The sequence below is a fragment of the Neomonachus schauinslandi genome, chromosome 15 (genome assembly GCF_002201575.2).
Source record: "Neomonachus schauinslandi chromosome 15, ASM220157v2, whole genome shotgun sequence".
Taxonomy (NCBI): domain Eukaryota; kingdom Metazoa; phylum Chordata; class Mammalia; order Carnivora; family Phocidae; genus Neomonachus; species Neomonachus schauinslandi.
Window position 1 is genome coordinate 28169127 of NC_058417.1, and position 16870 is coordinate 28185996.

At 55.4% G+C, this 16870-nt stretch overlaps 1 protein-coding gene across 2 annotated transcripts in view; it reads right to left on the reverse strand.

Moving 5' to 3' along the window:
• MSI2 (musashi RNA binding protein 2) overlaps positions 1-16870 on the reverse strand; it is a 382163-nt gene that overhangs the window by 18988 nt on the left and 346305 nt on the right. For both annotated transcript variants that reach the window (XM_021704471.2, XM_021704472.2), the window contains exon 11: positions 7182-7244. In XM_021704471.2, the coding sequence (XP_021560146.1) occupies positions 7182-7244 (63 nt within the window). The remainder of the gene's footprint in view (positions 1-7181; positions 7245-16870) is intronic.

Genomic DNA, 16870 nt, shown 5'->3' on the forward strand with positions numbered 1-16870 from the left:
ATGGCAGATGCGCCCTGGGCCCAGTTCTGAAATCTACATCTGAGAGATGGGCCTGTGAGGTCTAGGAACCTGAGTCCTGGATACAGCGCCAGCCCCAAGGCTACTGGGCTCTCCCAGCATCCTGCATGTGGGGGGCATCTGGGCGGCAGGTGAGTTCTTCATGAACAAACATGGTTTCCCTACAGGGCTATTAAAGGAGGCCAGAGACCTGGGTTCAAAGTGAGGGTTCTTCACCCTTGACCAAAGCCTTGCTCCCCAGGTAACCAGCTGGATGACTTTGGGTAAGTCATGCAACCACTCTGCAGATCCGCTTTCTCTTAAAACCAAACATGCAAAACCAGGCCAAAAACCTCTGCCTTCCTGCCTGTCTCCTGGGCTAGCTGCGGTCATAGGCATGGCAATCTAACCTCTGCCGAAAGGTAAGGAGCCATGACGCACCCAGGTCTGTGCTCCTTTGATGACTCTCACCAACATGTGAGTTCACCAGCTTTTGGGGTGCAAGGAGGGGGTGCCCCTGCCCATCTCTGTTGTGCTCTCTGTGCTCTTATGGAGCTTCCAAGGGCACCACCACACTTTCTACCCTCCTCCAGATGGCAGGGCCTGGGCTCCTGAGCCAGCGTGAGAGAGAGGGCCAACCAGCTCAGGGGGCAGGCATGGATGTGTCACCATCTGAAAAGAATTCCACTGATTTAAAAGACCCTTAACATCCCCCTACTCCATTCACTTTAGGATTAACTTCTATGGAGGTCTGGGCTTCAAGGCTAGTCACTAATTGCACTAGAGTTGATTTATCAAGTGCATGGTGTTTCTATTACAAAATTATTGATCACAGCTGATGTATTTTATTCTCAACAGGGTTGGTCCAAAAGCCCTTGGAAAATGAATGAAGCCGAGGTCAGCAGCGGGCAGCTCCACACATTATTATAAATTCACTGGGGTTACTGAAATCCAACACAGGCCTCTTGATGGCGAAAGAACCGACCCTCCTAGAAGCGAAGATTTTAATAACAAACTGAGAAACGAGCTGCCCATCCCCAGGACATGAGGCGGTGGACTGAGAGGTAAGTCTGGCTGGTTGCAGCAGCTGCTCATAATGGGTCAGGGATCTGCTCTCCCTCTGGGCTGCCATGCTGGCTCTATGCCATGGCCACAGATGGGGCTCCTTCCCAGCAAGAGGGCATCCCCAGGACCCTACTCCCCAGATGGGCTGTCTTGGGGCCGTCATCCCCAGAGGACACTTGCTGCTAGCACAAGGGAGGCTGGCTGGGAAAGAAGAGACGATTGCCCTGAGGCCCCCCTTCCTGGACATCAGATCCTGCTGATGGAGGCGCAGAAAAGCCATCCTCAGAAATGAAGGCAGCACATGGATCCATTTTCCTTTTTGACACGAAGCTGACAGCGTGAGAAACAATGCATCGTGGGAAATAGGGACTCTCAGCAGGAGGGCTCTGGAGCCTCAGACCACTGAAGGCAAGACATGTGATCTGCCTTTATATTCCTTGGGGCCTGGCACAGAGCAAACCTTCAATGCCTGATTGGTTGAAAGCAACATCCGGGAACCCTAAAACGTATGCCACAAAGGATGCAAGTAATTCCGGGTCCCTCCGGCAGCTGGAGGAGCGTGTGTGGGACGCTGTTGTTCACGCCTCAGGCCTAGCACATGTAAGGTGAAGGGGGTCACGGGGAACATGGAAAATACCCTGGGTGGGAGGGGTGGGACAGGCAGGCCTGCTTCATGTGCACCAGCATCTATTCTCCTTTATGGTTCAAGTTCAACTATTTCCTCTCCCTCCTGAGTTGAATTTTACTTTTGTTCATTGTACCTACTGGAACCGAAACGGTTAGGATGTCCAGTCACAGGGTGGCAAAGCCATTTCCCTAGCAGAGCCAGACCCCGGATTTAGGCCACTAAGGGGGGATTTTCGCTGGCTCTGCCTTCTGTCCCACCCTCCTTCCTGCTCGGCAGCCTGCGTCCGTCGGCAGCTTTAGCAGCCCCAGAAGCCTGCCGCTTCCAGCCATTTCCCCCGGCCCCCCCCCCCCCCCCCCCCCCCCCCCCCCCCCCCCCCCCCCCCCCCCGCTCCGCAGGAGGGCTCTTCCCTGATCTCCCTTCCTGGGCCTCGGGGCCCTCCTTCTGTCCAGTGGCCAACTGGCCCGCTCACTTGCAATCCTTGTTCGTGCTGATGGTGCCACGGACCTCTCTCCACCATTCTGCTCTGTCACCTCACACTCCTCTGGGAACACCATGGACGCTGTGAAGTCCTGGGCTTCAGTCTCCCACAAGAGACAACCTATCCCCTGAAGGCTCAGGTCCCACCGGGTCCTCCTGCAGCGTTAGGTCAGAGTCACCAAGCAGCTGGACTAAAGAGCAGGTCCCCGGTGGCAACTACTGCTTCACATCCCATCAACTTGTAAAGATTCGGGCCATCTCCAAAAGCACTCCGTTATGGCTTGTCCCCACAAATGTAGGGGAGACAGTGTGTCCAGAGACATGGGACTGCCCATGCCCCTGAGCTGAGGGCAGAGGCTGCAGGACTGGGAAATCTTCCTGGCAAGGTGGAGGGAAACTGTGGCCTCCTCTCTGAATGTCAGGGGTTCCCCTTCTCCCTTGTCCCGCACCACCCCCCCCCGGCCCACAGAGCTGTGCCAATAATCTCCGCACCAGGAAGGTCACCACTCTGACGCCACCTGTCCCCCCCACCCTCCCGTTCCTTGGAGAGCACATGTAAAGGTTTCTCCTTTATCTTCACCAACCGTAAGAACAGATGCTAAGCTTCACTAGGACCCAATGCATTCCTCGTCTGCAGATCAAGGACCTCAAGAGCTGAATCCCTTTCCCCACCATGTCTCATTTGCCCTCTGCCCTGGGGACTAGACCGTGTAGACAGGACTGCCATGAGGACCTGTTCCCTTGACAGGCTGGATGTGAGCTGGCAAAGGACCCAAGGCGTCGAGGGCCTGGACAGGCCTTGCCGGTGGGCTTTAAGAAAGAAGAAAAGACCTGCTCTAGTCAAGAACCACGTGAGGAAGACAAGAACAAGGCAGGATTGTCAGACTGCTTCCGATCCTGGTTCTGTTCTCATTTACTAGAGCCAGACGTGCTAGCAATAGAGACCTCAGTGAGGAAGGCTAGAGCTGAGGGTGGCGACCCAGTGCTGGACTGGGGGAGCAGGGAGTGTGAGGGGGGGGTGGTGGTGGCTGATGGCGAGAACATGGATCCAAGCCCCTTGGCAACATTGAAAATATGGAGCCCCCTCTCTTCCTGGTCCCCCATGCTATCCTTCAGACAGCTGTGCTGTGCCGGGCTGTCGGAGACCCTGTAATATCAACTCAACAATGCATGTTCTAGAGCTACAGCTACCAGGACATCTACTACAGTGCATGCATTTAGTTCAGTCCCACAGAGACATACACTCTAAGAACAGGCAGGGGAGGTGTGAAATGTTTTACTGGACAACAGGTGTTTTGGAGTTGTAACTAATAAAAAAAAATCGAAAACGAAAGTGTACAAAAAAAGACATTTCTCGAGAGTTGGATATGAGTTTGTTTCTTGAACTGTTTCATCTGAACAAGCAAAAACATGCAAACCAGCTGGTACTAACAGGAAGCTGGACACTGAGAGAGGATTAATAGGTGTGGACAAACCTTCCCGCTGAGCGTGCTCAGAAGAGTGTTTGAGAGGAGGTGTGCAGATCCTAGTGTAAGAGAGGCGGGAAAGTATGCCTCAGAGACACGCTCTCACCGCAGCCCCAACCAAGCAAGAGAAAAGACAACAGAAACATGACTCTCGCACTCACCACCACCGTCAGGAGCTCATGTTACTAGACTGGAATAAAGCTGGCAAGTATAAAGTACAGTAAGGGGTCCTGGCTGGGGCCGGAGATGGGCTGGGGGGTGGCGGGTGGGCAGGGGGCTCAGAAGCTCTTCGACTGATACACAGACCCACCCCGTAATGTCCCCCAGAAATAAAAGAGCCTGAAATCCGAACCACTTCCCTCACCTGTGTGTGTGTGTGTGTGTGCGGGGGGGGTCGTTGACCAAACTGGATTTAGGTTTGGGTGGGACATGATGAGGCCATCAGAACTGAATGAATACGATCAAAATAAACAAACAAACTCTCGACTGAGCACAAGAAAAGATGACATTTCAGACTACCGGGTGAAGGTAAAAGAAAAGTGACCACTGATAGTGAAGTTATCTAGGAGTCGCAGGGACCTCCCCTGGCGGGGGGTCACCTGAGCCCTGCTCACCTCAGGTCCTGCGTGAATTAGGAAAAGGCGGGCAGGCTGGCCCCGAGGAGTTTTTGAGGTGGGTGCAGAGCTCAAGGCCCCCCTGGACCTCCTACCCTGACACCATAGCCCTGACAGATACAAGTTGCCAACCTGAGCAAAATCCAAGCTGCTTCTCCAACCCCCACCCTGCCCACCCCACGGCCCTCAGCAGGTGCTTCTACCTCAGGAAGCTCCCCCAGTACATCATAATATGGAAAGAAGAAAAACCAAAGTGGTGGAGCTAGACAAAAATGAAAGGCAAAATAGGGCCCTCCATAGGACACCTGATCCCTAGACCAAGCCTGACAGCCAGGCCCTGGGGAGTGGAGGCCAAGTTCCCTACTGTTTGGAGTCCCCTGCCAGGGTCGGTAGAATACCAAGCTCAAGGTCAGTACTCCACCACAGGCTCCCTATACCAGCTTCTTCCTAGAAGACGATGCGCCTGGACTTGTGATGCCCTCCAACAGCTGAGGCTGCTTGCTTGGGGGGGGGGGGGGGGAAGGAGCACCCCCGCCCCCGGCAAGGAGCTGGCACTGGGGGGCGGGGAGGGTTGCAGGAGCAGGGGAAGGGAGAACCGGGCAGTCAGCCTTCAGTGATCACCTGCTGGCCTAGGCTGATGCACAAATACAAACAAACGTGTGCCGTCCCTCTCACATATTCGCCAAAATGCCACCAAGGGGCCACTACAACAGGTAAATAATTGGCCATCTCACCAGGCTCGGAGTCCAGATTATTTTCTAGGGGGAGGGAGGGGACAGTCCTTACAGGCCAAAATGCACTAAAAGAAAGACAGGCAGAGATCTTCCTTCCCCAACCTTGTAACCCTGCTCCAGGTCCAAAGTGGGGGGTTGGGGGTGAGGGGCTGAGCTACCCTGTCTACACAGAGGCAGGTGTCTTCCAGCCCAGGCGGTGTTCTACTTTGGCAGGCACAGTCTAGTTGTCGCCCTGGGGCTCACCGCAAGCCCCTGACCCCCAGGCAGCACTGTGGGGTGCCCTGGCCGAGCCTGCACCCCTGGGGCCAGGCACCTCGGAGTTGAGGATTTACTCCTTGCACTAACCTAGGCTGGTGTGGGGCAGGTGGTCTGGGAGCACGCTCCTGAATAGAATTCACTAACAGTGCAGCAATGAGCATGGCTGACCTCGAATGGCCCCTGGGAGACTTAGCTCCCGATGGAAATGGCTACAAATAAAACACCACTGATCCTGGAAAAAAAAGGTGTGGTTGGAGATGGCTCTGGAGTTTGGGGTTAGGAGCTGGAGGGAGGGGGTGGGTGGGACTCCCGCCTGGCTCTGGGGGTCCGTGAGAGGGTGGGGGTGGCGGGGGGGGCACAGGCCATGGGGAGACCGCTCTCAGACTCGCAAAGAACCCCATGCTGCCCTTTAAACTTGCCATGAAGTCAAGGAGAATGGGGGTGGGGAGAGAGGCAGGGTTAATTTCGGGTTAAAGTTTAGTTTCATAATCCAAGTTATAATAAGAAAGAAACTGAACGGAGAAAACAACCAACAACACTCAAAAATCTCGAGTTTTCTTTTTGTCGTCCCCCCCACCAGGCACAGGTAGGACAGAGGCTCGTTTGTAACGATACCAAAAAGCACTCAAGTTAAAAAACCAAACAGAACAGGGAGACACCAGGCAGGCGCGCCCGCCCCCAGGGCAGGGGCACCAAGGGACACGGGCCTGAGGGCAGGTGGGGGCCGCTGGAGGCTGAGCATGGGCGCCCAGCTCTCTGGCTAACTGGCCCTCAACAGCCCCCAGACAATTCCCGGCCCCTCCAAACAAATCCCCAGTGGGTGATTCCGGGGAGTGGATCCTTTGTAGCTCGAGGCAGTGCCAGTTTGCATGGAACGGATTTTTACTGATGTTTCTAAAGGGACTCACTGTGCCAGTCTCTTATCACTGAGGGTTTGGGTTTTTGGCATTTGCCCTCTGGGCTTTTAATGCCCCATTTCCTGGTACCCCGCCAGCACCTCCCTCCCCCTGCCCTCCTCAGAGGCCTGTCAAACTAACTCCTTCCCGGGGTGCTCCCATGCCCTGTCCACGGGGTATAGGGGAGAGAGCCGCAAACCGTGGCTACTGAGTCTAGGAGGAGCAAGGGCCCCTCAGTGGCTGGGGCGTGGAGGCCAGGAGGCCTCCCTGGGAGCTGGGCACAAAGCAGAAACCCCGCTTGCTTAGGAAGGCGGGGAGCATCTGGGGGAGAGAGACAGAAGGCCGCTCTGGGGCCTGCATCCTGGACAGCTCTAGCCTGACCCCACAGTGCTGCTGGGGAAAATGTTCCCACCTCAGCTGAGGGGCTCTAGACCTCCTAAGAGGCTGGGTTTGGAGACCAAAGGACCAGGGCAGTTTTGTGGGAGAGAAAAACCCCAGTTCCCTCGGCAGGTGGAGTCCAGGAGCTCTCTGGTCTCTGCTCTGAGGATGCAATAGGGGCTTCAAGAAATCACTCCATTTCAATCCCAGGACCGGGGTTTGAGCTGAATCAGCAAGGCCACCCACCAGGTGCAGCAGGGGCCTGGAGGCCAGGAGCTTCCCTCTCACTACCTGGAACTTCTCTGGCTAGGTCAGAGGCCCAAGGAAGGGAGCCTCGTGAAAGAGGGAAGCCGAGGAGGGAAAGGCGGCAGGTGCTCTGAGGCCGGCTGTCAGGTGAGGGGGCCATCCAGAGTCAAAAAGAAGGTCACTGCTCTTTTTCCGAGGAGAGAGTAAGAGTCTACCTTTGGTCTGCAGTCCCGCGACTGACCCCCACTGGGGGTTGCCCGGGGGGGGGGGGCAGGGCCTCGCCCACGCCCACCCCCCTGTCCCCACCCTCTGGGCTGTGGTGACAATAGTGGACAGACGCAGCCACACAGATCCAACAGGGCCTTTACCTTCCCCGCACACTGGGGCATGCCTGGGAGCGCCTGTCCCGCACACCTCCCTACCTGAGCCTCTCGCCGCCGCCACCGCCGCTGCCGCCACTGGTCCGTAAGCCGCTGCCGGGAAGCCTGGCGGGGAGAGAGGAGCTGGAGTGAGGGCCGGACCCTGGCAGGGGCCCCCCAGCACAGCCCGGGCTCACAGGCCACGCTCCACCCCGCCTCCAGAGCATGGGAGCGAGAAGGGAGCTCCGCGGGGCAGCCTTTAGGAGGGACCCAGGTCAGTGGCTCTCAGGCTTCTGGAAGGCATAGCACCTTCAGCTGTGTTTGATTCCTACACGTGTCACCCCAGAAACTAGTCCTAGAAGGCACACCGAAATAATCTCAGAGGATGAGGAGGATCTTCTCTTGGGAGCAGGGCGGGGTCCCTGCTGTCCTTGCCATGACCAAGGGGGGTCCCCCAGGGTGTGTCCAGGGCAGCACCAAGCATGGCCCAGTGACCCCCGGAGCAGGTGGCCCCGAGCCTCTGGGCAGCACAGGCACCTGGGCCAGGAGCCTGGAAAGCCTAGCGCTAGCAGCATCCCAGCCCCAGGCTGGAGGATGAGGTGTGCTGGGAGGCCTGGCTGACCTCCTGCATACACATGAAGGCAGCTAGGGGAGGGAGTGGGCAGCCGTAGGGACCGGTGTGGGGTGAGCCCTGTGGCTTTGTCTCTCTGTTTCAACCTCCCGAGGCACATTATGGGGATTTCGATCTGGCTCTTCTATCTGAGCTCCACATGCTGCTGATCAAGTCGGCAGTGAAGGGTCTCCTAGGGATCTCCATCAGTGCTTGTCCATCTAATAACACCCCGGGCAGCAAGGCTGTCCCAGAAATGGGACTGAAGGTCAGAAGGGACAAAGTGACCCAGTGTGGCTGCAGAATGTCCAGGGGAAGGAAGAGGTGGGCGAGTCCCCTCCCCTGGGCTTCTCTTGGCCACTAGCATAATGCACACACAGTCACACTCACACGTGGAACAATCACCATCTGCCATCCAAGCAGACTTCTCGAGGCCTGATTTCAAGACCCATTTCCAAAGGCTGTGGTTTTAAACGATGCACCAGAAGCCAGCAGCAAACAACGGGCAGCCAGACAGCTGCTCAGCTGTAGCCACTGGGCCTTCCAACTAGGGACCTGCTAGAGGACCAAGTGGGGGACACATGCACCGCGGTGTGGGGGCAGGGAGCAGGGGGAGGAAAGAAAGGAAAGAGAGCCATCCCCCAAACACAGCGAACTAGAAGCCCACTAAACTCTAAGACTATTGTCCTAGCTACACGGAACTACTGGGGAGGAAAAGAAGTTCAAAAAGGAACAAGCTACTCTAAAAAGGTCAGGCTAAGCTACTTCAAATGTCAATGAAAAAAGACATACTTGCATTTAAATATGGTAATAGGGCTGTTGAAGGGGGAAAAAGAAAGATCCAGGTGAAATGGGTACAAGGTCATCCCTGGCTGCTGGAATGGGTCTCCCAGCTCCCGTGAAGACCCCCCACGTGCCAGGAGACCGCTCCCTCCCCCGAGGAGGCTGCCAGGGACCCATGCCACCTGAGACCCATGAAGGCACTCTCCCACCAAGTCCTTTCCCCCTCTCTTCCAAGCAGGATCTAGGTTTCTGGAAATGTGGGTGGTGGCAGAAAGTGCTGAAGAAAGTAAGGAAGAAGTCAAGTCATTTCTCCCTGTCCCAACCTCCGCACACCAGGCCCCCCCGCTGCAGGCACACGCAGCAGAGCTCAGGGGACCCTGAAGGAGAAGGAAGCAGACGGGGAGAGAAGGAAGGTCAAGTTATTCTTTTGCACTCCTCACCCGTACTCGAAACGGGTTTCCTCTTCCTCGGAAGCATGAAAAGGTGCAGCGGGGGGGGAAGGGAAGGGGGGCAGAACCAGGGGGAGGCGTGTTTCGTCAATAAAAAGACATTTAACAAAACGTCTATTTTCTGGAGTCAAGTGCATTTTTGACCAAAAAAAAAAAAAAAAAAGTCCTAGAGAAAGAGGAAGAAAAAAAAAACTTATCCAAGAAAGGAAATCCATTATCCTTAATCTCAGATAAAGGTTTCTGCTGGAGACTGAGCATCAGACACCGCTAAGGGCTGGAATTTCATCTCAACCATCAAGCAGGGTTGAGCAGACTGACAGGTCTGAGAAGAGGCCGGGGGAGGAGAGCTCAGTCTGCCCCCCACCCCAGAGAGAGCGGGGAGCCCACAGCCCTCGCAGTGACTCCATCTGAAACACCAGGACCACAGCCCCATGGCCCAGCCCAGCCTCTGTGGGAATCTGTCCCGGACCACTTCCCCAGCTCCCTGCCATCCCCCTCCTGTCCTCTTAGGCCGTTCAGCTGCACTGGTCACCCCACATACATTCTTCAGATGACCTGGCGGATAAGCCCGACACTATTACCAGGGGACCCCCATGGGCTAACACAGATCCAAGAAAGGGGGGTGTATGCATGCATGTGTGTGTGGTGGGGTGAGGCTGCCCCAGCCAGGGGCTGTCAGAGGCCAAAGAAGCATAGTGACCCTGGCCTAAAGCTGTCCTGATGGAGAACAGCCTGTCTCTAGGACAGCAGGAGACACCCGAGGACCAAGAGGCCCCAGCCCAGGGACTGTGGTGGAGATGAGCCCTCCTGGGCTGGACCTGGACCTGGACCTGGAAGAGCTGGGGGTGCAGGGAGAAGAAGCCTTCCAGACTTGCCTCGTGGTCCTGTTTTCAGCATATCTCCCCAGGCCCCGAGGAGCCAGGGGTCATCTATGGCAGCCTCGCTGTCCGGGAAACCTCTCATTTTATTTTTGGAGGGAGAGGGGGTCTGGGCTGCCGAGGAGAGAACTGCCCCGGTTGGGGGTACTCAGGAGAAGACCTTGGGGGGATTAGGCAGAAGGCCTGACAGGGCTCAGGCTTCTTGCTGGGGCTGAGGCCCAAGCAGAGATACATGGCAGAGCCCCTGGCCCCTGAGTGCCCATGGCTGCCTAGCACCCCACTCACTGCCCAGAATAGGTGACCATTTCTTCTCTGCTGCTGGGAATGTGGGCAGAGGCTCTTATGAGACAGGTGAGCACAAATCTTGGGTTCAAATCCTGGCTCAGCCATTTACTAGCTGTGTGACTTTGGGGACGTTGCTTAACCTTTCTGTGCCTTGATGTCCCCATCTGTAAAGGAGGTGATGATATTAGTGCAGGATTAATATACACAAAATGCTCAGATGAGTTCCTGCCAGGGAGTAAGCTTAAATGAATGTTAGGTGTCATCTTGATGAGGCCTGTCCAGCCATCAGCTCTGCCTTTAAGACACGACTCTCCTGCTTTCCTCATGAGGGGTCACAAGGTCAGATAATCATAAGCACACAGGAGGCTGGAATTTTTTACCCATTAACAGTGGCCTGTAATCCTTCATATTGTCCCAGCCTCCTAACGTCATTTTAGTGGAGCTAAAGTTCCCTAGCTCAAGATTTGAGTATGTATTCCGTTCAGCTGTAACAATGACTGGGCCAAGCCGGCTGGCATGACCCTCCTGCTCTCTAATACTTCCCGTTTCTTAGTAGTAAATCAGGCAGCAAAGAGAAAAATGTTTTGCTGATAAAATCTCAGGGCCTGGGGGCTTAGGTTGCCCACCTGGGAACTTGGGTGTTAGGAATGAGGTCTGCTCCTCCTGTTCGAGAACGCTGCATGCAAAAAGAGGGTGCCTGAGAGCAAGAGAATAATGCTGATGCTAGAATTCCAAGCATGAGCAGGTGCCATGCCTTATTTAATGGCAGTCAAACCCAAAGACCCAGTCTCGCTAGTCTGAAGCTCCCCTGCCCCTCAGATGGGAGAACAGAAGGATCACCGTGCTCAAAGCCCAGCCTCCATCCCGTTGCCCAGGCCTTGCTGTGTAACTTGGGCATGACGCTTCACTTCTCTGGGCCCTGAGTAACCAGCTCGTTGTCTGCTGTAAGGACGTGAGGCCAGAGGACCTCTATGGTCCCTTCACCTCTGACCCTGTATGAACTGGTCTTCCTGACATAAAAGGATGACAAACCCAAGTCTCTGTCCCCGGAAAGCAGTGCCTCTGGGGTTGGTACGACCACACGTCTGGGTTCGTAACTCATCTAAGTAAAAGCTGTCACCATCCCACTGACCGTGAATGAGATGCTTTTCTGGACTTCTCCGAGCTGTAAGAAACTTGATGGCAAATATGGCACTTTTGATTTTTTTGAGAATCCTAGGACACCACACCTTCTGCTGGCTGCTTCCGTGGCACGCACCGGCTTCTGCCACCCCAGAGCAGTTATTTTGATGTGCACATCTTCTCTTGCTGGGTGACAAATTCTTCTGGGCAGGGAATGAGCCCCATGTCCCACTTAAGGCCTAGTGCAGAGTCTGCCCCAAAGAATATTCTCGTGGAGCATCAGCTGCTGCTGGTCAGGATGTCTTGAGGTGGTTCCTGAGAGCCAGAGCTGGGAGTCACCTGCACACGTAGCTGCCTCTCCTCAGGCGACCCTCCAACCTCGGGGGGGGGGGGGGGGGGGGGAGGTTACACAAACTCAAATGCCTACAGAAGTGTAATGAACCAGCGGAGGGGGCCGGGCGATAGCCCCTAAGAGCACCCTGCTCTGTCTCCCATGCCGATCCCCACCCCTGTCGCTCCCTGGACCACCCGGGGAAGCTTGACAAAGCCTGAGGCCTGGGTCCTACCCTGCAGAGAATCTGATTTAGCTGGTTGGGGCTGCAGCCCGGACAGTGGGACCTTTAACTGCTTCCCGGGTGATCCCAATGTACAGCCAAAGGCAAGAACCTTTGGTTGAAAGACTCTCAAAAACTGTAAAAAGTTCAAAGGCGCTGCACATCTGCACAAGTCCACCACTCTGCTTCCTTGTGGGAAGGAAGGCCCTGCCGACGATCTGGCAGTGACTCTCCTTCTTGGGACCATGTCTCACGAGACCCACGGCAGGGCCTCCATTCAGAGCAGCGGGTCTCTAGCCTGGTGGGGGGGGGGGGGGGGCTTTCACAACCCACTAAGAATCGGGGGGGTCCGCATCTCTAGCTTTTAAAGGCCTTCCAGGGGTGCCTGGGTGGCTCAGTCGTTAAGCGTCTGCCTTCAGCTCAGGTCATGATCCCAGGGTCCTGGGATCGAGCCCCGCATAGGGCTCCCTGCTCGGCGGGAAGCCTGCTTCTCCCTCTCCCACTCCCCCTGCTTGTGTTCCCTCTCTCGCTGTGTCTCTCTCTGTCAAATAAATAAATAAAATCTAAAAAAATAAAAAAATAAAGAAATAAAGACCTTCCAGATGCTTCTGATGCACCGTGGAGGCAGAGAATCTCTGACTTAGAGGAAGCCTTAGCTTGTAGTCAACACCGAACGGTGCCTCCGTCCTATCAGCTGTGGGGCGTCAGGTTAGGCAGCTCTTTCTCTGCATCCCCTTCCCTGCCCGGCTTGAAAAGATGCTAGCCTGGAAATGGGCTGCAGGGAGACAGTCCTGGCAGTCACTACTTATTTCTGTGATCTTGGAGGAGTTCGTGGGCTTCTGTGCCTCTCGCAGGAAGAGGAGATGAGACAATTCAGAGCTTCCTGATGGCTCCAACAGGCTGCGACCTTGAGGGGAATCTTTATAAAACACTTTCTTGTAATGTGCCTTCCCATCCCGAAGGGTCCATTATGAAAGCAATTTCTCCTCTGTTGTGTTTGCTCAAAGCACTCTCCACCCCCTTCCCCAGCACGTCCTGCATCTACCCCACCAGGATTTTCTTTAGATGGTTCCAACATTCTTGGCTAAATCCAACATTGCTTCACTGAATCCAAACACTCAAAAAGAAGCAACCCAAAGAAGAAATGGTCTCCCAGAATGTAGGAAATACGCCCTGAAAGAGTTTAGAGAACGCTCCCATCTGTCATCTGACTGGCCCAGGGCCCTGCCTACCTCCTGGGCAGGCCTGCCTGGTGTAGCTTTGTCCAGAGAGACAGAGCGGCGGATGCCCGGGGGTGCGGGGCAGGGGGACGGGCTGGGGGGGGGGACGGGTGGATGGTGCATTTTTGGAGGAGGACCTAGGGGATCCAGATCAGAAGAGAGGGCCTGAAGAGGTGGGACAATGGATAACCAAAGGGGCACATGTTCATGATCGAACTGTGAAATTCTGCTCTGAGGAAAGCTGATATGTGTCCATTGGAAAAAAAGAAAAAAACAAAACCCAAGTTCCTGCCATTCAACCTAGGAATCTGATTTCCACACACCTTTTTAGGAGCAAGCCTGACATTCCCTAAGGATACCAATAGTGCCATTCTCATGGGCACCCCCGCCCCCACCCCCAGGAGAGGGCTGGGGCTCCTACTGGGGCAGAGGTGCTGGAGACAAGTGTGGGGTGGGAGGCAGAGGGGCCAATGAGAACAGGCCAGGCCTGCCTGTCTGGGCATAGGCAGGGGAAGGGTGTGCAGCTCACGACTGGTCCTGGGTCCTCCCAGTTGCCTAAAGGAAGTGAGAGGCTCTGGGGTCAAGAGCCCCAAGGGTGTTGGCACCTAGAGCAGAGGGATGGCACAAAACTCGTCCCAAATAACTTTTAATGCAATTGCTGTTTAGCTTAATTTTCTCTGCAGATGTTGCAATGGGGATAAAGGGAAGGTACACTGCACATCAAAGCTTTGAGAGGTTTTACAGTCTGGTTGTCAGAGAGCTTCTTTTTGGATGAAAGGGTTTGTGGAAGCATGAAAACCCAAGTCAGGGAGCATCCTTTGGCAACGACAAGAAAATTCCCAGGAGAGGCAAGCACAGACCCAGGGTGCCCGGCCAGCAGTGAAAGCTGTCTGTCTGCCTGCAGATTCCTTCCAAATCAGAGGGGCTCAGGGAGCACAACAGAGTGCGTGCCATCACCATGCCCCCGAGCACCAGCAGGGGGGCGACTGCCCCCCACCCCGTGAAGCTTTGTGGCTTCCCATCTTCCTGGTGCCGGATAATGCAACTCAGGAATGGGCCTTGGCCTCAACCCAGGCGTGGCTCCCAGCTCAGAGCGTGGGGTCGAGGGCTGCAGGAGGAGAACTGAGAACACACTTTGGGCACTGCTTGCTTGGGTGCTGGGGTTCCTCTGGGAGAAAGGGAGCCGAGAGCTCCACCTGGGGGCTCTGGCCAGCATCCTCCTCCCTGGGCCTTCCTACCCCCACAGGTAGAGAGCTGGGGCCGCAGCACCTCTCTGACCCAGAACTTCTGCAGGGAAGCTATGTTCGAGCCTTCCCCATCTCCAGACCCTTTCTCAGACCCTTACCCTTTCCATAAATATTTACTGAGCACCTACTACATGCCAGGCACTGTTCTAAGCACAGTGGTCAGGAGAGGAAATTGGCCAAAAGAAGCAGGGCCTTGGACTAAAGGGAGCTACGGCTCACTCTGCCAGGGAGAAGGGAGGGCTCTACCACAGACCCTTCTAGTTTGTAACCAGGCCCGCGTGTGCTTTAGGGTCTTCTCGCAGCCGAGCTCCAGCCCTGGGTGTGGCTACCCCAAATTCTGCTCCAAGAGGGGGCCAGCACCACGACTGTCTGACACAGGACACGTGCTTCCGCCCCCTGCTGGCCCTACAAGGACGCTCTGTTCCACATCACGCTCTCTCTCCAGCAAGACCTCAGGAGCGAGGACGGCCACAGGGAGTTCATTCCCAAACCAGCCCCCGCTGCTCTGGGCCAGCAGTCTGTGGCCCTGGATGGCCCTGGATAACCCAGGGTTACCCGCTTGCCCACAGAACGAACACCCGCCCGTCTCTGAGACCAAAGACCAAGACCTTCAAGTGAAGGCATTCCAGACTGCTGTTTCGAGGGATACATCAGCAACTATTCTGCGAGTTTCTCCTTGCATGAGAGAGAATCCCTCCCCGCCCCCAAACACTGCAATCTCTGCTTATGAGATGCTCACCCACCTACCACCAATGGGTGTCCCGACAAACCTGGTCTGACTATTGGTCCTTCTAGAGCTTGCTGTTCACATGGCTTTTCACACTTCTCCTGGTTCCCAAAATTTCAGATGCTGAGTCAAAATTCTGCTTCCTCCCCACAGGGTCTCATGCTGATCCATTTAAATCGAAATGGCCTCAAGTCTCTTTGGGCCTCTTCACCATGCCTACCTTGCCCCCCAGCTTCATTCTGTATGGGCCTTTGCAATGGTACCGCCCCAGCACGGTTCCAAACAGCACCTCTGTGGCGCCCACCTCTATGGACCTGGGCAGGAAACACTCAAGCCTTGAGTGCCCAAGACTTCTTGCTGAAAGACCCCAGGTGGCCATCCTGGCCCTATCACTAGCTCCGTGAGTAAATGGACATCTGTGATCTCAACTCCCTCTGCCCCGCCTCCGACGTAAAATGTAGACCCCCCACCTTTTTGTGTCCCGAGAGAGGCTGTTTCTGGCGTTGAATGGCAGACCACTGCTGTACTGGGCATCACTGGGGTTGGTGGACCATGGGATGGTCAGGGAGTCTCGGTGGGGCGCCCAGGGTGGTGAGGGAGACGCTCTGGGGGGCACAGGGCAGCTGTTATCTACCAACTGGCACAGACATATTTGACATTTTTAACAGCACAGCATACCACCTGCATGCCAGACCGAGGGCGAATGGCAGAACCTTCTCTACGCCTGTTTCCTCACCCGTACAGTAAAAGAACACGGCCTAGACAGTAAGAAAACAGTCCTCACACCCCGGAGAGTAACACAGCTGCCACGGTGGTGCTTTCCACGGCCAAGGACCCAGAAAGTCCCCTCCAGCCGGGCCCTTCCTAGAGAGGCCCGGGTCACCTCCGTGAGCTGTCCCACAGCTCTGCAAGGAAGACCCCGCTAGGCCCATTTAACAGACGAAGGACTCCAGGGCCAGAGCGGTTCCAGGAAACCGTACGGAGAGTGATTACAGCAAGGGGTAAAATGCCATCTCCCACACTTGTTGTGACCCAGGACAAGTGATGGAACTTCCGTCCCCAGCTCCTTCTGCTCCTTTGAAAATGTGGGTGACGGCACCGCCCGGCAGGGCCACCGTGACATTCAGCGAGAAGGCACTGGGTGCTCAGCGCAGTTATCTGGCACGCGGCAAGCCGTCAGTAAGCGGGATAACAACTTTTATTTCTATTTTTATTATTACTGCCCAAGGTATTAACAGTAGTGGAGCTGAGAACTCCCTTTGGAGGCTTCCTATTCTAAAATCCTATTAATTTGGGGTGCCTGGGTGGCTCAGTCGTTAAGCGTCTGCCTTCGGCTCAGGTCATGATCCCAGGGTCCTGGGATCGAGCCCCGCGTCGGGCTCCCTGCTCGGCGGGAAGCCTGCTTCTCCCTCTCCCACTCCCCCTGCTTGTGTTCCCTCTCTCGCTGTGTCTCTCTCTGTCAAATAAATAAATAAAATCTTAAAAAAAATAAATAAATAAAATCCTATTAATTTACATGACATTCCACATCCAAAGGGCTTTCCTAGATAACATTTATAATTTCCTTGTGAGTGATAAAGGTAGGTTTTATCTGAAGTGCAAGCGCTAACTTTGGTGGGGTAACGTGCGTGAGGGCGGGAGGCAGGGGGCTCACAGGGGCTCAGGGAGGGACACGGCCCCGTGATGTCGTGCCCACAGGTGTGGACGTGGCTCCCGGAGCTCTGGTGCTCATGTTGGCAGCTGGACTGGCTGCCCTCTTGCTCCTCACAGCTCCTCTAGGAAGGCCCCAGCTAGACGAGCCTCTCTGGGTCCTTCCATCTCAGTGGAGTCTGCTCTCTTCTCTGCCTCCAACAAATGCCCTATAAAGGCAACAGCAT